Raw genomic sequence first — 20,023 nt, 5'->3', positions numbered from 1 at the left:
CTATGGACTGTGCTATGTCATGTATATGATGGTATTTGTGGCAAGATTAATAATTGCTAAAAACAATGAGAAAGAATTAGGTATGGATTATTCTGTTCTTCTTTATAGTTGTTTACTGCAGTGCAGCAAAAATTATCTCACAATAAGTTTTGGAATTTAAGACACTGTAATTCAGAGACTTACCACGGTTCACCGTTAGAGTGCTTGGGGACGTTTATCCACTCACACTTCTTTTATTCTAACAACTCTCATCTCTTTCCAGCATCAAATACTGTGGGCCTTAACTGAGCAAACTTGACTCAGTGAGGATAACAGGATTTGATTTCCAAAAGTTTTCTTTGCGCCGTGCTTTTCATGGATGGCTTGTTCCATTCCTGGAAGTCTTAGATTTCACTGGTGTTTCTAGTGCTGACCATCTGCAGAGAATGACATGTTCATGATGTAAGCTGCCTCTTATTTTTAAACCACCATTAGAACAAAGAGGTCCAACACATAAATGTCTAAATTCACAAAGGCAAGAAAAAGGAAAACCTTAAAGTGCTCTGTCCTCTTTTTCTCTGGTATTGTGGGAGTTTTAATACGCAACATTGTGACAGGGAGGAGTTTAAAAGCAGAGATTTTAATTGACATTAAATCTAGGGTGAAACCTCATGATTTGTAAACATAAAGGCCTAATGACAAAAACAGGACTAAGCTGGTGAAGGAGAGGTCATATCTTAGTGTGTTAGCCAAAAGATAGAGCTGAAAGAGATGAACTAATGGCACCAGAGAAAGATCATGAGCTGAAAAGTTCATGTTATTTTTCCAATCCTAATTCTGTCATTCTGCTTTCTCTTGATGTTTTGAATTAAACCAGGGTCTTAGCATTGCTCTGCTGTACTTGTTTGTATGAGTGTACATACAAATATGTATGGCACATACCACTTTAATTATATTTGTGAAACGCACCAATGTTGCTTGACTGTTACTTGCACTGTCCACCCTAGGGGTATGCCTAACCCATAATGTAATGTGAGGTTTAAAGAGACACCCACATTGATACAGATCGAAAGTTCATAAGTAACCTGACAGCACAGCATGTCTTGTTGTTTTTGGCAGGTGTGTATTTGACAGCAAGAGGACATAATTTGCATTGTTCATTTCTGTTCCGTGTTGAGAAAGCCTCCAGATATAAAAAAAACCCAGTTGCTCTAACACTGTTTATTGCTATCTACAGGTGTTCTCTTAAACATTCTGGTAAAACTAAACAATTTTTTTCCATACAGGGATCTCTAGCTCTCTTGTTGTGTCTTCTGAGGAAGAAAGAAGTGAAGGCTACAGCAGCAGCCTTCAGTTGCCTGATAGAGAGAAAACACTTGAATTTGAGCCTGAAAAACCAGTTTATTCCAGCAAAGCAAAGATGAAAATGGAGGAGGGGGGCAAAGCCCCTGTTTTCCTCAAACAGGTCTCAGATGTTGAAGTCTGGCAGGGAGATGTAGCTAGGCTCTCTGTTACTGTTACTGGCAGCCCCACACCCAAAATCCGTTGGTTTTTCAACAGTATGAAGCTAACCCCATCCCTGAACTGTAAGTTAGTGTTTGCTGGCAATGACCACAGCCTCATCCTCCCATATGCAGGTTTGCAGGATGAAGGTGAGTACACGTGCGTGGCCAGCAATGTACACGGTAAGACCACATGCAGCGCCCACCTCCACGTGCGGCGGCAGCATATACCAGGGGTCCCTTGCTTTGCCAGGGAGCCAGACAGTGTGCAGTGTGCACCAGGCTTCACCGCAGTCTTTGAGTACACTGTGGCTGGAGAGCCGCGCCCCAGTGTGCAGTGGTTCAAGGGGAGTGAGCAGCTCTTCTCTGATGCACGTCATTCTGTTGCTTACCAACCTGACGGCTCGGGCTCCCTGACAGTGCAGGATTGCATGGAAGAAGACTCTGGGATCTACACATGCAGGGCAGTGAGTGCCCTGGGTGAGGCCACATGCTCTGCTGAGCTCCTTGTGCTGCCTGAGGAGCATGCTGTGTGCAGGCAGAGCCCAGCCTTGCAGCACTCTGCAGTGGCAGAGGATCAAAGCCCCCTCTCCTACGAGGAGGCAGGCGAGCTTCCTGCCATGGAAGGAGCTCTCAACATTGAGGCCGTGAGGGAACCCCTAACCCTTCTTCAGCTCCAGATGAGCCAGGCAGAGCACGTGCTGCCCAGGGAGGACATCTTGCCTGGCCTGCCTTCGGTCTGCTTGGCTGAACAGTGTGTTGAAGAGATGCTCACCCAGCTGGCCACAACACAAGAGAGCAGCAGGCTTCTGGCAGAGACACTGCAAATCTTCCCTGCTGGCCCCCAGGGTGTTGTGCCTGCAGTGGCGATGGAGGCACAACTGCCGGGCTGCCTTGGGACTGTAGCTGCACAGATACCCTTGCCCAAAGAGCAAGTCATCCCCAAGGCAGCAGAGCAAACGGCTGCTCTGAAGACAGAGGCTTCCCAAGCCCTTCTACAGGTGTCAAGCACCACTGAGAGCTGTGCCATAGATGGTGACCACATCCAGGTCCTTGAGGGCTTCCAGGCAATGCAAGGTGAGCTGAAGGCTGAACCCAGATTTCCCTCTGAATTGGTCATCACTGGGGGCCAAGCTGTCCTTCTGGAGAACATTTCTTCCCTGGAAGCAGCAGAGGAAGATTTTGCTGCAAGAATCTGTGAAGGACAGGCTGTGAGATTTCCGTTGCTGCTAGAAGAAAACCAGCCCCTGGAGGAGGAACATGTCATCGGTCTTGTCAGCCCACTTACACAGTGTACAAGGGCAGAGAGACAACCCCATGAAACAATGTACACCACTCACCAGCTCCAGCCACACCAAATCCTGAACAAAGAAAGCCAGCTCACTACTCAGGTTCCCAAGAGCTGCAACTTAGACATTAAGTCTCAAATTAGAAATGCACTGAAAGTTGCAGTGGTAAGTGAGCAAAACCTCTTGTTTTCAGAATGGTTGGCTGATAAAGAAAACATTGAAGTACAGACAATAAACATCACCAGGGAACATAAACACACCCTATGCACCTATGTTGTGACCACAGGAGAACTCAATTCCATAGAAATCCCAATCTCCTTGGGAGAAGTCAGCACTCAGACAGCTGACCAGAAAACGGTCTTGAAGGAGGCTTTCTATTCTCTTATTTATGAAGAAAAACATCTCTTGACAGATGAAAAATCCAAAACATTGCCATTCCATCCCACTCCACTTGTCTCAGGAAAATCATGTGATGAAACCTCTGAGCTGGAGCCCCAGCAGGCTGCGAGGATTATGGAGGCAGAAATACCCCTGGAGCAGCCTTTGTCTGCAAAAGTAATCAGTACTGTGACTGGACAATGTCAAATCAAGGATGTGGGTGCAGCTGCAGCCACTGCTGATGTAGCCTCCACAGGTGTTCCCATTGAAACCCCCACAGAAATACTGAAAAGGAAGGAGAAAAGGGAAGAAATATGTGAGGAAGAGGGCAGAGAGTGTCTGGAAACTAGAGCTGGGAAGATAGAGAATGAGCTGGGCAAAGAGAGTTATCCCATCATACACAGTAAACTGGTTGACACTGTTGTGGAGGAAGGGGAGAGTGTCAGTCTGGTGTCTGTCATAACAAATGTCAGAGAGGTGAACTGGTACTTTGAGGGTAAACTGGTGTCTTCAGGCAACAAATTCAAGTGTTTGCAAGATCAGGACACGTACACACTAGTAATAAGCAAAGTGTGCGGGGAGATTCACCAAGGAGAATACACCTGTGAGGCGCTGAATAAAGATGGAAAAACAGCAACAGCAGCAAAACTCTCAGTTGTAAAAAGAGGTTGGATTATGGGGATAAAATACTGCCTTTCTAATACACTGCTTTACTAATGAAACTGCCCTACTATGTGTCTGTATCTTTGTATACGGATGCAACATTAATACCACCATGCCACTTATCAGAGGGCCTCCTTTATCTCTGGACTTATGGTCTCCTTTTACCACTTTGCAAAGCCTCTCACTTCTCTCACCCCAGTCTTTGCTCAGGAGCTTTGTTTCTTCCTGTTCTCATCACAGAAGCAGTCAGGACAAGCTGTATTTCAGTCCTGACCACTTCTTCCCATTGTTGCCTGTGAAGCGGGCCTGCTTTTCCCACTTTTCTCACTGCTGCACCCTCTCTCAGTCTTTAGTCATTGCACAGTTTTAATACAACTTCCCATTCACACCATAATTTCTCACAGCTCCGGGATAGTGCAGTATATGTTTGTATATCATCATTACTGTGCATTGCCATTGCACATTGTTTTTCCAGTATCACCAGTGTGTCTCCTGATGTCATTATGCACCATAACATTGACTGTCCACTGAACCTGGTACCACTTTCATTTCTTACAGATATTTTTTCTTTCACAGTCACTTTATGTGGATTGCAAATAAATCACCTTTTCTTTTTCAGTCACTACTTCAATGTTACTTTCCAAACTGTCAGCGGGCAGGGCTTTGAATTACTCTCTGCTTCTGATTTCAGTTGCACCGATCCTGAGGAGAAGGCTCGAATCTCTGGAGGTGGCTGTAAATCATGTGGCCAAGTTTACCTGTGAGGTAGAGACTGCTCCTAATGTCAGGTTCCAGTGGTACAAAGCCGGCCGAGAGATATATGATGGGGACAAATACTCCATTCGCACTTCCAACTACCTCTCCACACTGGAGATCCTGAGGCCTCAGGTTGTTGACTATGGAGAGTATAGCTGTAAGGCTTCCAACCAGCATGGCAGTGTAAGCTCTACAGCCCTTTTAACAGTAACGGGTAAGTACAGACTTCCAAGCACTTCTCCTTCTCCATAAAGTATCTTGGTATATTGTAATGCTTTCACTGCTATACTTACAAACATTTATGGTAGGGCTCTTGATTGCCATTATTATACATAATGCATGCCTAACTTTGGCAGGTGAAAGCATACAGAAGGAATAATTTTTGAGAATACTGCTTTTAAGTGCTTTCTGTGCCTAGAAAAGGGAATCAGTGTGAAAAGTTTCAGAAGAGAAGAAAGAAGAGGGGAAGAGAGATAGGGAGTAACTAGATCATCAACAGAATGGGATTGGTTTGTGAATACATTCTTGAAGAAGGTTTATTTAACTTCCAGACAGCAAGAAAACATGCACTTTTAAACCTGATTTCTTTGGTGTAATAATCACTGTGTGGTTATCCTAGCACCCTATGTTTATCCTGCAGCTATACTCGTGAGGCAGGCTATGCAGCTATGCATACCTGAACATCTGTGTGCCATGGCCAGAGGAGAACTCTGTGTGACTGGGGAAAGAGGTCCTAAACAAACAAAAGAGGTTCTAAAGCTGTTTCAGTTTGCAAACTTTTTTGTCTGTTGAGAGCTATACAATTATCTTCTCTTTTTTTTCTTTAAAAAAACCCACAATCTTTTGGACTTTTAGTGTATTGTGATTTTTTTTTTACTCTGACTTTTCTGTTTGTGGGAAGAGTCTTTATGTGGTCTGCACTAAGTGCCAGAGACTAAAGAAAGGTGCACAAACTCTGAAATACATGCAGACTTGTCCATCTTGAAGGAATGGTGTGCAAGCATGTCAGTCTTGGGGGAAGAAGTTCTGGCTTTTGGTTTATTTTCCTTTAGTTTGTACATTGCTCCAGAAATTCAAAATGCTTCGGGCTCTGGAGCAATATACAGACCCAAGAAGTATAAAACCAAAAGCCAAAATTCATCATCTTTAACACCTCTTATCTCCTTTATTGCTGATTTCTTTTGCTTAAGAGTGTCCAGTGAAAAACTGGCCCCTCTTGCTCTTTGTCCCTGGCAAATGTGGAGAAAGAGCATAAGCACTGGTCCTCACCTCTGGATAACATTGAACCCCTTTGTTTTGCAGAAGCATTTCCACCAACGTTTCTTACCAGACCTGAATCTATCACTACTTTTGTGGGCAAAAGTGCCAAGTTCCTGTGTACTGTTTCGGGCACTCCAGTCATTGATGTCACCTGGCAGAAAGACGGCATGACCATTTCACCTTCGGACCACCACAAGATCTCCAAAGTGGAAAATAAACATGTGTTAGAAATCTTCCTTCTCACCACCAGTGACAGAGGGGTTTACACTTGCAAAGCTTCCAACAAGTTTGGGGCTGACATTTGCCAGGCTGAAATGGTCATTATAGACAAGCCCCACTTCATTAAAGTTTTGCAGTCAGTGCAGTCAGCAGTCAATAAAAAAATACGTCTTGAATGTCAGGTAGATGAAGACAGGAAAGTAACAGTAGGTTGGACAAAGGATGGAAGCAAAATTCCTCCAGGCAAAGATTATAAGATTTACTTTGAAGACAAAATAGCCTCTCTTGAGATTCCTTTGGCTAAGCTCAAGGATTCAGGCCATTATGTGTGCACTGCCTCAAACGAGGCGGGAAGCAGCTCCTCTTCTGCCAGCGTCACAGTCAGAGGTAAGATAGTCCTTTGTCCCCTTTACCTTTGCTCTTTTTGGGTTCCTGATTTCTTCTTTTGCAGGCAAAATACTTCTTTGGGCTGAAATCATGCTGTGAACTCTTCTCAGAACTGCCATCAGGTTCATTCACCTCTTGCTCATTTCCCCTGCTGCCTTCTGGTTCATGGTGTCTTGCTTCAATATTTCTTTCACCAGCCAGATCCAAGAATTGCTCCTGCATGCGGGGGACAGATGGACAGAGAGGGCAAGAGAAACCACAAGAACTGCAACTCAGCAAAGATTATGCTGATCTTTTCTGAAGTCATGTTTTGTTCTTGCACTAGGAACCAATCTTGCAAAACTTTGTATTTCACCCTTCTTTTCTTTTCCCCTTTTCTTCCCTTTTCCCTTTCCCTTTTCCCATTTTCTTCCCTTTCCCCCTTTCCTTCCCTTTTCTTCCCTATTTCTTCCCCTTTTCCCCCTTTCTTCCCCTTTCTTTCCTTTTCTTCCCATTTTTAGAACCACCATCATTTGTGAAGAAGGTCGATCCATCTTATTTACTAACCCCAGGTGACTCTGCACGCCTTCAATGCAAAATCAAAGGGTCTCCTGAAATCCAGGTTACTTGGTTCAAGAACAATAAGGAAATCCATGAAAGCAATACACACAGGATGTCCTTTGCCAATTCTGTGGCTGTGTTAGATATTTTGGAGATGAAAGTTGATGACAGTGGGAGCTACTCATGTGAAGCTGTAAACGAGGTTGGAAGTGACAGCTGCACGACCGAAGTAGTTGTCAAAGGTCTGTTCTTCTTGCTGCCGCCAGTCCATTCTTGAGAAAAACCTTCTTCCCTTCTTTTTTTTTTTTTTTTTTTTTTCATGGATGACTAATTCTTTCTTGCTGCTTTTATAGAGCCTCCGTCTTTCATCCGAACACTTGAACCAGCAGAGGTAGTGAAGGGAACAAACACCATTCTTCAATGTGAGGTTGCTGGCACTGGACCATTTGAGATTAGCTGGTACAAAGACAAGAAACAGATTCGCAGTAGTAAAAAATACAGGTTGACCTCTCAGAAAGCTGTTATTTCTCTGGAGGTGTCCTCATTTAATAGTGCTGATGTCGGTGAATATGAGTGTGTGATAGCTAATGAAGTCGGGAAGTGCATATGCAGTGCAACATACATCTTGAAAGGTCAGTGGGAGAGAGAAAACACCACTTACTGAAGGGATTGGCAAGAGCATCTCATTTCTTAAAATGTCTTTCCTTTGGATTTGTGGGTGGCTGGGGAGGGTGGGGAGGAGAAGTATCTTCTCTTAAAATTCTGTGTATATCTTAACTCTTACCTGGCATCAAATCTGAATTTGAAGGATATTGAGCTGAAAGGGCCATGCATTACCTTCCAGCTAGAGAATGCAGCTCTTCTGCTTGCTTGCTCTTTATCTAAATTGCGCTATGTACTGCACACACTGTCTCATAAAACTTGTCTTTAAGCAGCAGATTTCATGAGATGATGTGGTAGTAGATGAGTATTTCTTCTTGTCTCTTTTCTTTGAACTAGAACCACCATCTTTTGTTAAGAAAATTGAAAATGTGACAGCTCTGGCTGGAGATAGTATTACGTTACAGGCTGTGGTGAAACGGTCAGAGCCTATTTCTGTGATGTGGATGAAGGGCAAAGACATTATTCAAGATGATAACAAAGTGAGAGTGACATTTGAACATGGTCTAGCAACACTGCAAATTACCGGTGTCCAGCTGAGCTCTGGTGGCAAATACACCTGCGTAGCTGAGAATGATGCAGGAAGTCAGTCCTGCTTTGGTGAACTAGTAGTGAAAGGTCAGTGGAGTAGTGCTGTGATCCCCACATTGTCTCCCACCTGAGAGGAAGAGCAATTTCCTTTTGTTCTTAACACCAGCTTTTAATTCTGTTGTAGAACCTGCCAAAATCATTGAAAAATCTGAAATGATCCAGGTTACAGCAGGGGAGCCAGCCATTTTGGAGTACACTGTCACAGGCACTCCAGAGCTAAAAACCAAATGGTACAAAGATGGAAGGCCACTACCTACCAGCAAAAAATATAGGATCAGCTTCAAAAATAACATTGCCCAGCTCAAATTTTATGCCACTGAAATGCAGGACAGTGGCGAATACACCTTTGAGATATCCAATGATGTGGGCATCAGCTCTTGTACTACCAGCTTCACCGTGCTAGGTTGGTACTAACTCTTTGCAAAGAGCCTTGGCAACTCTGCTCTGAGCCCAACAGAGCCAGAAGCAGAACTGCATGCCTATTATTTTGCTCATGTGTTTGTTTCTTTCATTTTTTTACTCTCAACAGATCGCACTCTCCCTCCCTTCTTTACTAAACCATTGAAGAATATTGACAGCATCATTGGCACCTCATGCCGCCTAGACTGCAAAGTTTCAGGCTCTCTTCCAATGATGATTTCTTGGTTTAAGCAGGACACTGAGATCACTTCAAGTGCCAAGTACACAGTACACTTCACAGAAGGCTCTGCATCTTTGGAAATAAAACACCTAGATGCAACTGATGCTGGGGTCTACATTTGCAGAGCCACAAACAGTGCTGGTAGCAAAGACAGCAGTAGCACTTTGTTTATAAAAGGTTTGGCAATTCGTTTCACATTTCTTGGAGTTTTACTTTTCATGTGATACTATTTTCTTCCTCAAAGTGCAGGCCATGTGTCTTACTCTTGACAATTGTTTCCTTTCAACACAATCTAGAACCACCCAGCTTCACTGTAGAACCAGAGTCCCAGGATGTACTGCCTGCATCAACTGTACGTTTCAAAGGCACATTTAAAGGCACAACACCACTGACGGTGAAATGGTTTAAAGGTGATACTGAGCTGGTGACAGGAGGAGCCTGCTACATTATGACAGAAGCATTAGCAAGCTACTTGGAGCTTTACGCAGTCAAACCAACAGACTCAGGAAAATACACCTGCAAAGTCTCCAATATAGCTGGCTCAGTAACATGCAGTGCAAACTTGTTTGTAAAAGGTTTGCATTCTTACTCTCTTTTAAACTTTCAGCTGCTGGATTGCCCCAGTGGCACTCTTTCTTGCCTTCTTTGTCCTGAACACTCTTCTTAAATCCACAGAACCTGCTGCCTTCAAGGAGAAGCTAGAGCCAACCCATCTGGTAAAGAAAGGTGGATATGCTGAGCTGACCTGTGAAGTCACCGGTACTCCTGAGATTAAAATCACATGGTTCAAGGATGATAGAGAGCTAAAAGAGAGTGACAAATACAGGATGTCTTTTGCAAAATCCTTGGCAATACTCCATCTTACAGAGGTTGAGACAGAAGACAGTGGGGAGTACGTTTGTGAGGCCAAAAATGATGCTGGAAGAGACATTTGCAGTAGCGTTGTTACAATCAAAGGTGTGTGCAACATGCAGCCACCCAGTTAGTCTTTTTAAACTCAGTGCAGTTTTACATGTTTTGAAAGTATGATTAATACAAGCTGCACTCTCTCTTTTGCACTGTAGAGTCACCTTGTTTTAGCAAGGAGTTTCAATCCATGGAAGTCTTGAAGGATTCTGATGTGGTTTTGGAGTGCGAGGTGCTCGGCACACCTCCCTTTGAAGTGTTTTGGGTGAAAGATGATAAACCCGTGCGGAGCAGTAAGAAGCACAGAATAAGCATTGAGAAATCTTTGATTAGCCTCCATGTTTTCAGGTTTGATGCTTCTGATGTTGGCGAGTATCAGTGTAGAGTAACAAATGATGTTGGGAGCTGCCTCTGCAGTTCGGAGGTGACACTGAAAGGTTAGTGCAACGTGCAGAATGCCACTAGCATGCTTTTATCCCAGTGTGGTTTCCATGCCACACTGTCATGCACCAGACCCGTACTTACATAGCCACTTTCTTCCTGCCAGAGCCCCCACAGTTCTTGAAGAGGATAGAAAATATTAGCTCCCTTCGAGGGGGCACAGTTGTGTTTCAGGCTGCTGTTAAAGGCTCCTTGCCCATCACTGTGTCCTGGCTGAAAGACAATGATGAAGTTATTGAAGACAACAATATCAAAATGACCTTTGTGAACAATATTGCCACTCTTCTGGTGAGGTCTATTGAACTGAAACATGATGGGAAATATTTCTGTCAGGCTAAAAATGAGGCGGGAATTCAGAGGTGTTCTGCTCTGCTGACTGTCAAAGGTTGGTCCTATCCTGAGGGATTGCAGTGATCTCATATGGTTCCCTTAGAATTTTTACAGATGCCTTTAACACTCTATCTCCTTGTTTACAACAGAACCTGCTACAATCGTGGACAAGGCTGTGTCAATAGATGTGACTGAGGGAGACCCAGCAACCTTGCAGTGTAAATTTTCAGGAACAAAAGATATTACAGCCAAATGGTTCAAAGATGGCAAGGAACTGACATTAGGCCCAAAATATAAGATCAGTGTTACAGATACTGTCTCAGTCCTAAAGGTGCTTCATGCAGAAAAGAAAGATAGTGGGGAATACGTTTTTGAGGTTCAAAATGACGTTGGGAGCAGTAGCTGTTCTGCCAGCATTAATGTCCTAGGTGTGTATGGACTCTCTTTTATCATTGTTTTTGCATTCAGAAGCTGACATCTGCCACAACAGAAATTGAATTTCATGCTTTGTCTTTTTACTCTGTCTTGGCTAGATCTCATTATACCACCCAAATTCACCAAAAAGCTCAAGAAAATGGACAGCATTAAGGGGTCTTTTGTCCACCTGGAGTGCATAGTGTCTGGTTCACATCCTATAAGTATCCAGTGGTACAAGGACGGCCAAGAAATAACAGCAAGTGAAAAGCACAAATACTCTTTCCATGATAATACTGCATTTCTAGAAATCAATAAACTGGAAGGCACAGACAGTGGCTCTTACACCTGTGAAGCAACAAATAAGGCAGGAAGCAACCAATGCAGCGGGTTCTTAACAGTCAAAGGTTTGAGATCCTTCTTTGTCTTAGGTCTCTCGTTCATAATTTTGGAATTCCCCTTGGAGTAATCCTCTTTCTTCCTTTTTACACATTATAGAACCGCCATATTTTGTGGAAAAACCCCAGTCCCAGGAGGTTGTGCCCAATGCTAGGGTTCAGTTCAAAGCACTGGTGAAAGGCTCTACTCCTCTGCAGATAAAGTGGTTTAAAGACAGCCAGGAGCTCCTCTCTGGAGCCAATCGATCTGTCTGGAAAGATGACACGTCTAGTGTACTGGAGCTCTTCTCAGCTAGGACATCTGACTCTGGGAACTACACTTGTCAGATAAGCAATGATGTGGGGACCGCAACTTGCAAAGCAGCTCTGTTTGTAAAAGGTGTGCAACCCAATGTTCTTCTCATCTTTGTCGTTCTGATTTTTCTGTGCAATTTGGGGGGAGGAGGTAGGAAATCCTTGTATTTCTTTAAATCACCTTGAATATTATAAAGCCTAACCTTTTCTGTCCATATTCTAGAGCCCCCCAGATTTATTCAGATGCCAACTTCTGTAGTAGCTTTGCGTGAAGGACAGTCTACTGCTTTCGAGTGCCAGGTAGTAGGCACACCAGAGATTCATGTCACATGGTACCTGGATGGGAATGAAGTGACTGACCAAGCTAAGTACGGCATCTCCTTCATAGATGGTTTAGCCACTTTGAAAGTCACTCAAGCCAGAGTGTCAGACAGTGGGATTTATGTCTGTGAAGCCCACAATGATGCAGGTAGTGAAAGCTGCAGCGTCGAGCTGAAAGTAAAAGGTTAGTTTTGAACATCTTGTCATCATCCATCTATGCCACATCACGCTGGGTTGATGGAGTAGGGGAGACTTCTTCTCCCCTCAAAACCATTCAAGGTTACTATCTACTTTCCCCTCATTCCTCTTTATAGAGCCTCCAACATTTGTTCGGGAGCTGAGACCCACCGAGGTAGTGAAAGGTTTGGAGGCCATACTTGAGTGTGAGGTGACTGGTACTCCTCCATTTGAGGTGAAGTGGCTGAAGAACAATAAGGAGATGTTCAGCAGCAAGAAATATGCCATCTCCACCAAAGAATCAGTATTTACTCTTAATGTGACTAACTGTGATGTCTCAGATGTTGGTGAATATCAGTGTATTGTATCAAATGAAGGTGGGAGCTGTTCTTGCAGCACAAGGCTCAGCTTAAAAGGTCAGTCCTCTAGGAAGCATACCCCAAACGTTATATCCCCTAGCTGAACTGTAGTGACTAGGATGACTGTATATGATATCTCTTTCCCCTCTTCCCTTTCCATGACTTCTCTTCCAAACAACAAACAAAACCTCAAAACACAGAACCACCATCCTTCATCAAGAAGCTGGAGAATGTCACTAGCATTTTGAAAGGTACTGCATTGTTCCAGTGTGTCATAGCAGGCGCTCAACCCTTATCTGTGTCATGGATAAAAGATGAGAAGATACTAGAAGATGATGAGCACCACCGTATCACCTTTGAGAACAGCGTGGCCACACTGAAACTTACCAATGTTGATCTCAGCCACAGAGGGAGATACACCTGCCAGGCAAAGAATGAGTCTGGCATGGAGAAGTGTTTTGCTTTGCTTTTTGTACAAGGTGTGTACATGGTGTGACCCTTCAAGCTCATCCTTGATGAGTACTTGGGAAGTCAGTCCTCTATCTGTACAGCTAATTGCCGGTTTTTTACACTTTATATCTCAGAGCCTGCACGGATCTTAGAAAAGGCCAAATCACTTAAAGTCACTGAAAGAGACCCCGTGACTTTGGAGTGTGCTGTGGCTGGGACACCAGAGCTCCGAATAAAATGGTACAAAGATGGCAAACAACTCCTGCCCAGTAGATACTACACAATGAGCTTTGAAAACAATGTGGCCAGTTTCAGGATTGAACCAGTCTCAAAGGAGGACAGTGGTACCTACAGTTTTAAGGTTGAAAATGACTTTGGAAGTAGCACCTGTGAAGCTGTTCTGACTGTGCTAGGTTTGTATTGTCATTTGGCAAATTTGCCAGTCCAGCAGGGAGGGAATGGAAAAACAATACTCTCTGTGAAAGATAAGCAAGAAGGTAACCAGTGTGTTTTTGCAATTTTTTGTGTTGGACAGATCAATCAATTCCTCCTGCATTTATCAAAAAGCTAACCAAAAAGGATACCATTCTGGGATCTTCTATCCAAATGGAGTGCAAAGTTTCTGGGTCACTCCCCATTACTGCAAAATGGTCTAAGGATGGAAAAGAGATAACTGACAGTGCAAAATATAGAAGCCTGTGCCATGAGAACACTGTGTCACTTGAGATTGCTAATCTAGAGCTGTCAGACAGTGCAAATTACACATGCAGTGTCTCTAATGTTGCTGGGAATGATTCTTGCAGTGCTGTCCTGACTGTGAAAGGTTTGAAACTCTTTTACTACTTCTTATTTGTGATAGATGGTGGGAAAATACTTTAAATCTTATGCTAACATAACACTCTTATACCTCTTAATATTAACACTGAAATCTTGGTCTCCGTGCTTACCTCACTGATTTTATTCATTCTTAGACATTTCTGGTGTGACTGGATATTTCTTTTTCTTAAAAACTGCAGAGCCACCAAGCTTCTTAGTAAAACCTGAAAGCCAGCAAGCTGTCCCAGATTCCACAGTGGAGTTTAAGGCAACACTAAAAGGAACACCACCCTTTACAGTAAAGTGGTTCAAAGAAGACTTAGAACTTGTCTCTGGTCCAACTTGTTTCATTGGGATTGAAGGGTCAACTGGGTTTTTAACCCTCTATTCAGTGGATGCTTCTAGGAGTGGACACTACACTTGCCATGTTTCAAATGACGTTGGCAGTGACTCTTGCACTACAACATTGATGGTAACAGGTGTGCACACTCTCTTGTCATGTCGCAGTCTTTAATCTATTTCGTTTCTTTCCTTTTTGCGAAGCCCGCCTCAGTGATCTTTGATACACTGCCAAACTAATTCCCTACCCTGTGTTTGCAGCCCACAGTTATTTGGCTCTTTTCCCTCCTCTTTTCTTTCCAGTATTAATTCAGACCTTCCTAACCCCACTTTTCTGGTTTTTTAGAACCACCCAAGTTTGCTAAGAAGCTAGAGGCAGCAAAAGTAGTCAAGCAGGGTGACTCAGCCCGGCTTGAGTGCAAAGTAAGCGGATCCCCAGAGATGAAAGTAGTGTGGTTCAGAAATGACCATGAAATTGTTGCCAGTGAAAAATTCCGTACTTCATTCATTGACTCTGTGGCCATGCTTGAAATGAATCATCTCAGTACTGATGACAGCGGTGACTACATCTGTGAAGCTCACAACCCTGCCGGCAAGGCCAGCTGTAGCACCAAAGTCACAGTGAAAGGTTAGCTGTCCTCTTGTTCTCTGACTACATCCTGTTTTTCCCTGGTGGTTTTATCCCTTCGAAATCCACAGGAGCATGAGATTAATTTCTTATTTCAGGACTGCTTTTTTCTTCAAGTCATGTTTGTTGACGGCCTCTCACCCCCTTTGCCAGGGTCTGAATGAGAGAGATGTTGTTCTTAATGCAGATGAGTGCTAAGCTAGGTGTTCCCCATTTCTATGATTGTCAATGTCCAAGACAGATCATAGTGGGAATTGCTATATCAAGGAGCTGAAATATGAAGAAAAAGAACAGACCCAAACTAATCAGTGGCAGTTTTACACCCTGTATTTGAGATTACTACCAGTTAAATGAGACAGACCTGTACCCTCTCTGCCAAGGGTCACCCCTCTGTTTACCCTTTCTACAGAGGAGCTAAAAGCTCTGAATTCTTGCCTACCTGCAAGATCATTTCATAATGTGCCCATTCTCTTGATTTTCTCAGCGGTCTCACTGTTTAGAAGCCGGTATCAGTAAACTGTTGGTCAAATAGCTCCAGACTCCTTTCTAAAAATGTTTCTTTCTTCCTTTGTTAGAACCTCCTGTCTTTAGCAGGAAACCCTCTCCAGTAGACATGCTCAAAGGAACTGAGGTTAGCCTGGAATGTGAAATTTCAGGAACACCACCATTTGACATTACCTGGTACAAAGACAGGAGACAAATCCGCAGCAGTAAGAAGTATAAGGTTACAGCCAAAAACTACCATACAAGCGTTCGCATTCTTAATGTTGAAGCTGCAGATGTTGGTGAATATCAGTGCAAAGCACAGAATGACGTGGGAAGTGACACCTGTTTTTGCACTGTGAAGTTGAAAGGTAAAGTATTGGCACATATGCCTTCTGCAGTGCTCCCAATGGCACTGCATAGCTCTTTTTTATGTAGACACTGTGTGTATTTACTATAACTGCATATTTCTTCTTCAGAACCACCAAAATTCTTGACTAAAATAAACAGCATGACTGTTGTGGTTGGTGAACCAGTAGAGTTACAAGCAAGAGTGGAGGGCTCCCAGCCGATTTCTGTGCAGTGGCTTAAAGACAAAGAGGAAATCATTAGAGAAAGTGAAAACACGAAGATCACATTTATGGAAAATATTGCAACTTTACAACTTATGCGTACAGAGACAAGCAATGCTGGAAAATACATCTGTCAGATCAGAAATGATGCTGGAAGTCGCGAGTGCATGGCTACCTTAACTGTTCTAGGTTGGTAAAAAGCAAAAATTCATAGAAGATTTTTTTTGAAGTTAAGAACTTGGCTATTTAGTGTCAGCTGTGTGCTTTGCTAATGCCCTGAGTTCAAAATAATCAAATCAGAGAATCCTTATGTCCCCAGCAAGCAGTAGGCATGTTCCTTATTTCCAGTTGTCTAGGGATAGGGGTGAAAGGAACCACAGGCCTCTACACTGTGATGGGATCCAGTTGACTGGATTTTTATGTCTTCTTGCTTCTGCTTCTTCTTGCCTGCTTGGAGGAGGACAGACAGTTACATTTCCCTTTTAGGAGATCAAAAATATTTTTACTTCATTTTGGAGAGCATCTGAAATCTCCAGTTTAGGATAGAATTAAGGATGGAAAAACAGAGCTGAAAAAATTGCCCAGCCCAACAACCTGAGATATCCTTAGTATCAAATGTGTAAGCCCCATCTTATAGTGCTATAATACTTATAGCTAGTACTAATCAAATCCTGTTTTCACCATGCATGTTACTCATCTCTCCTTCCAGAGCCTGCAGTCATTGTAGAGAAAGCAGAGCCAATGAGAGTTACTATAGGAGATGCCTGTACTTTGGAGTGCAAAGTGGCAGGCACACCAGAGCTTTCCACTGGCTGGTTCAAGGATGGCAAAGAGCTGACCAGCAGCCAAAAATACAGAATTACTTTCTTCAATAAAGTATCTACACTTAAAATTATGGATGCAGAAAAGGAAGATGGTGGATTGTACACTTTTGCAGTGCAGAACGACGTGGGGAAAAGCAGTTGCACAGCATCTGTTGATGTTTTAGGTTGGTTGGGTTGCTTGTCTTCTTTTACAAAAACTTTCTTTTGGTCATGTTCTCTTTCTTTTCTTCTGTTCCTTCCCTCCTTTTCTCTCTAACCATGGATTTATTATGTTTTCTTATGCAGATCGAGTCATTCCTCCTTCTTTCACAAGAAAACTAAAGGAAACCCCTTGTGTCCTGGGTTCCTCCGCATTGCTGGAATGCAAAGTGTTGGGTTCACCTCCTATTTCTATTGCCTGGTTCCGAAATGGACTTAAGTTAGTCAATGGGGAAAAACATCAAATCTCCTTTTCAGACAACCTATGTATTTTAGAAGTGAATTCACTGAGCGACTCAGATACTGGAACTTACACCTGCAAAGCTACCAACATAGCTGGTTCAGATGAATGCAGTGCTGTATTGACCGTAAAAGGTCAGTATGTGATGGTCAGGAAGCTCTCTCAGCTGTTCTTTTCTCTTTCTCTCTTGAAATTGCCTATGGTCTTCTGTAAATGTACAGGGGGAAAATTATTAACTGGAAAGTGTTTTGTTCTTTATCTTCAGTAGGTGTGTAGAAATGCCAAGTTTATGCTGTAGCAACCTGTCTTATCTCTCTTTTTCTCTTGTGTGTTTAGAACCACCTTCTTTTGAGAGGACACCAGAGCCTCTGGATGTCTTGCCAGGCACAAGCATCACTTTTACATGTGTTATCAGAGGAACCCCTCCTTTTAAGGTGAACTGGTTTAAAGGGGCCAATGAGCTTGTGCCAGGGGACAAATGCAATATCTACTTGGAGGACACCGTCATGGAGCTTGAGTTATTTGATGTAACTCCTCTCCAAAGTGGAGAGTACACTTGTCTAGTGACTAATGATGCTGGCAGGGCAAATTGTACAACACACCTTACAGTAAAAGGTTTGTAGAGATTGCATCTCTCTATGTACCTTAAAATATTGTTTCCTCCCCTCTATTTGTTCTGCTGTGCTCAACGTTTGTGACTTCTTACCCTTTGTTAGAGCCAGCTGTCTTTGTGAAGAAACTGAGCGATCAGTATGTGGAGCCTGGCAAGCCCATCATCCTGGAAGGCACTTACACAGGCAGCCTGCCCATTTCTGTGACATGGAAGAAGAATGGCCACACCATCACTCAATCTCAGAAGTGTAGCATCACCACCACAGAGAAATCTTGCATCCTGGAAATACTTGATAGCACCAAAGAAGATGCAGGAGAATACACTTGCCATGTTGAAAATGAGGCAGGAAGAGATGTTTGTGAGGCTGTAGTCGCTACCCTAGGTGTGTGCTTCCTTTGCTTCTTTTTCTTGCCTATTCTTTCAAGCATACGCGTTCCAAGGCCTGGCGCTATAATGAGCTTAACTAATTGCTTCTCTTTTTTAGAACCTCCCTATTTTGTTACACACTTGGAACCTCTTGAGGTGTCAGTTGGGGATTATACAACATTGCAATGCCGCATTGCTGGAACACCAGAAATCACTGTCTCTTGGTACAAAGGTGATACAAAACTCAGGTCTACTCCTGAGTACAAAGTGTACTTTAAAGACAACATTGCTACACTTATTTTCAACAAAGTGGTTAGCAACGACAGTGGAGAATATATCTGCAAGGCAGAAAACAGTGTAGGAACTGCATCTACAAAGGCTCTCTTAACAGTTCAAGGTGATGATTTTATATAAGCTTGCTCCAAATTCTTTTGCTCTTGCAAAACTATAAAAATATTGCTTCCTGGGGCATATTTATCCTTTACTCGCTTTCTTCTAGAGCGCAAACGACCACCTTCCTTTGCGAGAAAATTAAAGGACATCGAGCACCCTGTTGGTTTACCCCTTAAATTTATGTGTCGGCTCAATGGCTCAGAACCCATTACTGTGACTTGGCATAAAGATGGTGTGCTGCTAAGTGATGACCACAACGTGCACACATCCTTTGTCGATAATGTTGCAGTGCTGCAACTGGTGCGAACTGAGATGAATCATACTGGGCAGTACTCCTGCACAGCCACCAATGCTGTGGGCACAGCCACCTCAAGTGCTAGGCTCACAGTGGCAGGTGTGTTGGCTTACAAACTTTTGCCTGGATCACAGGCTCTTCCCATTTCATGCATGCGATGGTATCTGTGTGTTGGATTAGCTTTTTTCTGAGGTATGAGTATTACACTGTTTTCTTGTGTTTCTAGAACCCAAGCAAGCACCTGTCTTTGACACCAAACCAGAATCTATTGATGTGCCTTTTGGAGAAAGTGCTGACTTTGAATGCCATGTTACTGGAGCCCAGCCAATACACATTACCTGGTCCAAGGATGGTCGGGAGATCCGAACTGGAGGAAACTTCAATATTACATTTGTAGCCAACACAGCTCACCTTCGAGTGCTCAGAGTGGGTAAAGGAGACTCTGGCCAATATACCTGCCAAGCTAGTAATGAAGCTGGGAAAGACTTTTGCTCAGCCCAACTTGGTGTCAAAGGTATTAAGATTAACTCACCTTCATTGTGTGTTTTCTTTTTCTTGGACAAAGAGACCTCTTTGTAACTGAGTCTCATCTTCCACTCTTTCCAGTTTGGAAATACATATAAAGTAGCTTTCCAGAAAGCTGACATATGTCATGTGGAGACCTTCTCCTATCATACTGCATGACAGTAGAAGCCTTGTGCTCCTGCAAAACCTCCAAGGGGAAAGTTTCCCTTGTGAAGCTGTTTGTATGGAGAGTTACACTCACCCTGCTTTTTTTTTTTGTCATTAGTGCTTAAACTACAGTCACAGTGGTATTCACACATAGCAATTACTATATGGAAAATGGTGATATGGTAAATACAAGTACCTTGCATTTGTAGGCCAGCATTGGTGAGTTTTTCAAATTTGCTAAAGATTTCAGTTAGAATCCTGAATTGCTGATCTATACTATATTGAATCTAGACTATAAATCACTTAAGTTCTTCATGCAGAAATATACTTTAAAGATGCATAAGCAAGTGAAATTATTCCTACCATGTTTCTGCTGCTCCTGCAGGTGAAGTGCTTGTCAAATCTTTCATGTCGGCCTGGGGGTATTTTCATCCCTGAAAGATAACAGCAAAATTTCCCTTGGGTGAAGAAATCATCCTTCATGTGTCTTTTACAGCTCCAGCTGTCTGATGCAGCAGACTCCAGAGTTGGCAGAACATAGTTTTAGTTGTTGCCTTTGCCTTCTTTTCTCTGTCTTGCATCTTTCCTTGAGAGGAAACTCTGGTTGGGGATACAGCCAGCTGCTGTAG

At 43.2% G+C, this 20,023-nt stretch overlaps 1 protein-coding gene across 1 annotated transcript in view; it reads left to right on the top strand.

Moving 5' to 3' along the window:
• Positions 1-20,023, top strand: part of TTN (titin) — a 241,322-nt gene that overhangs the window by 49,746 nt on the left and 171,553 nt on the right. Inside the window, exons 45-74 of the mRNA XM_064453243.1 lie at positions 4,503-4,781; positions 5,870-6,433; positions 6,934-7,215; positions 7,327-7,605; positions 7,973-8,251; positions 8,349-8,627; positions 8,754-9,041; positions 9,161-9,439; positions 9,540-9,821; positions 9,929-10,207; positions 10,318-10,596; positions 10,691-10,969; positions 11,075-11,362; positions 11,454-11,732; positions 11,871-12,152; positions 12,283-12,561; positions 12,705-12,983; positions 13,089-13,367; positions 13,490-13,777; positions 13,971-14,249; positions 14,456-14,737; positions 15,313-15,591; positions 15,700-15,981; positions 16,502-16,780; positions 16,902-17,189; positions 17,392-17,670; positions 17,772-18,050; positions 18,153-18,431; positions 18,534-18,821; positions 18,949-19,236. Of these exons, the coding sequence (XP_064309313.1) occupies positions 4,503-4,781; positions 5,870-6,433; positions 6,934-7,215; positions 7,327-7,605; positions 7,973-8,251; positions 8,349-8,627; positions 8,754-9,041; positions 9,161-9,439; positions 9,540-9,821; positions 9,929-10,207; positions 10,318-10,596; positions 10,691-10,969; positions 11,075-11,362; positions 11,454-11,732; positions 11,871-12,152; positions 12,283-12,561; positions 12,705-12,983; positions 13,089-13,367; positions 13,490-13,777; positions 13,971-14,249; positions 14,456-14,737; positions 15,313-15,591; positions 15,700-15,981; positions 16,502-16,780; positions 16,902-17,189; positions 17,392-17,670; positions 17,772-18,050; positions 18,153-18,431; positions 18,534-18,821; positions 18,949-19,236 (8,724 nt within the window). The remainder of the gene's footprint in view (positions 1-4,502; positions 4,782-5,869; positions 6,434-6,933; positions 7,216-7,326; positions 7,606-7,972; positions 8,252-8,348; positions 8,628-8,753; positions 9,042-9,160; positions 9,440-9,539; positions 9,822-9,928; positions 10,208-10,317; positions 10,597-10,690; positions 10,970-11,074; positions 11,363-11,453; positions 11,733-11,870; positions 12,153-12,282; positions 12,562-12,704; positions 12,984-13,088; positions 13,368-13,489; positions 13,778-13,970; positions 14,250-14,455; positions 14,738-15,312; positions 15,592-15,699; positions 15,982-16,501; positions 16,781-16,901; positions 17,190-17,391; positions 17,671-17,771; positions 18,051-18,152; positions 18,432-18,533; positions 18,822-18,948; positions 19,237-20,023) is intronic.

This window comes from Phalacrocorax carbo, chromosome 5, assembly GCF_963921805.1.
Source record: "Phalacrocorax carbo chromosome 5, bPhaCar2.1, whole genome shotgun sequence".
Lineage (NCBI taxonomy): Eukaryota > Metazoa > Chordata > Aves > Suliformes > Phalacrocoracidae > Phalacrocorax > Phalacrocorax carbo.
The sequence above is the reverse complement of the archived record's forward strand: the minus strand, read 5'-3'. Positions and strand labels throughout refer to the sequence as shown.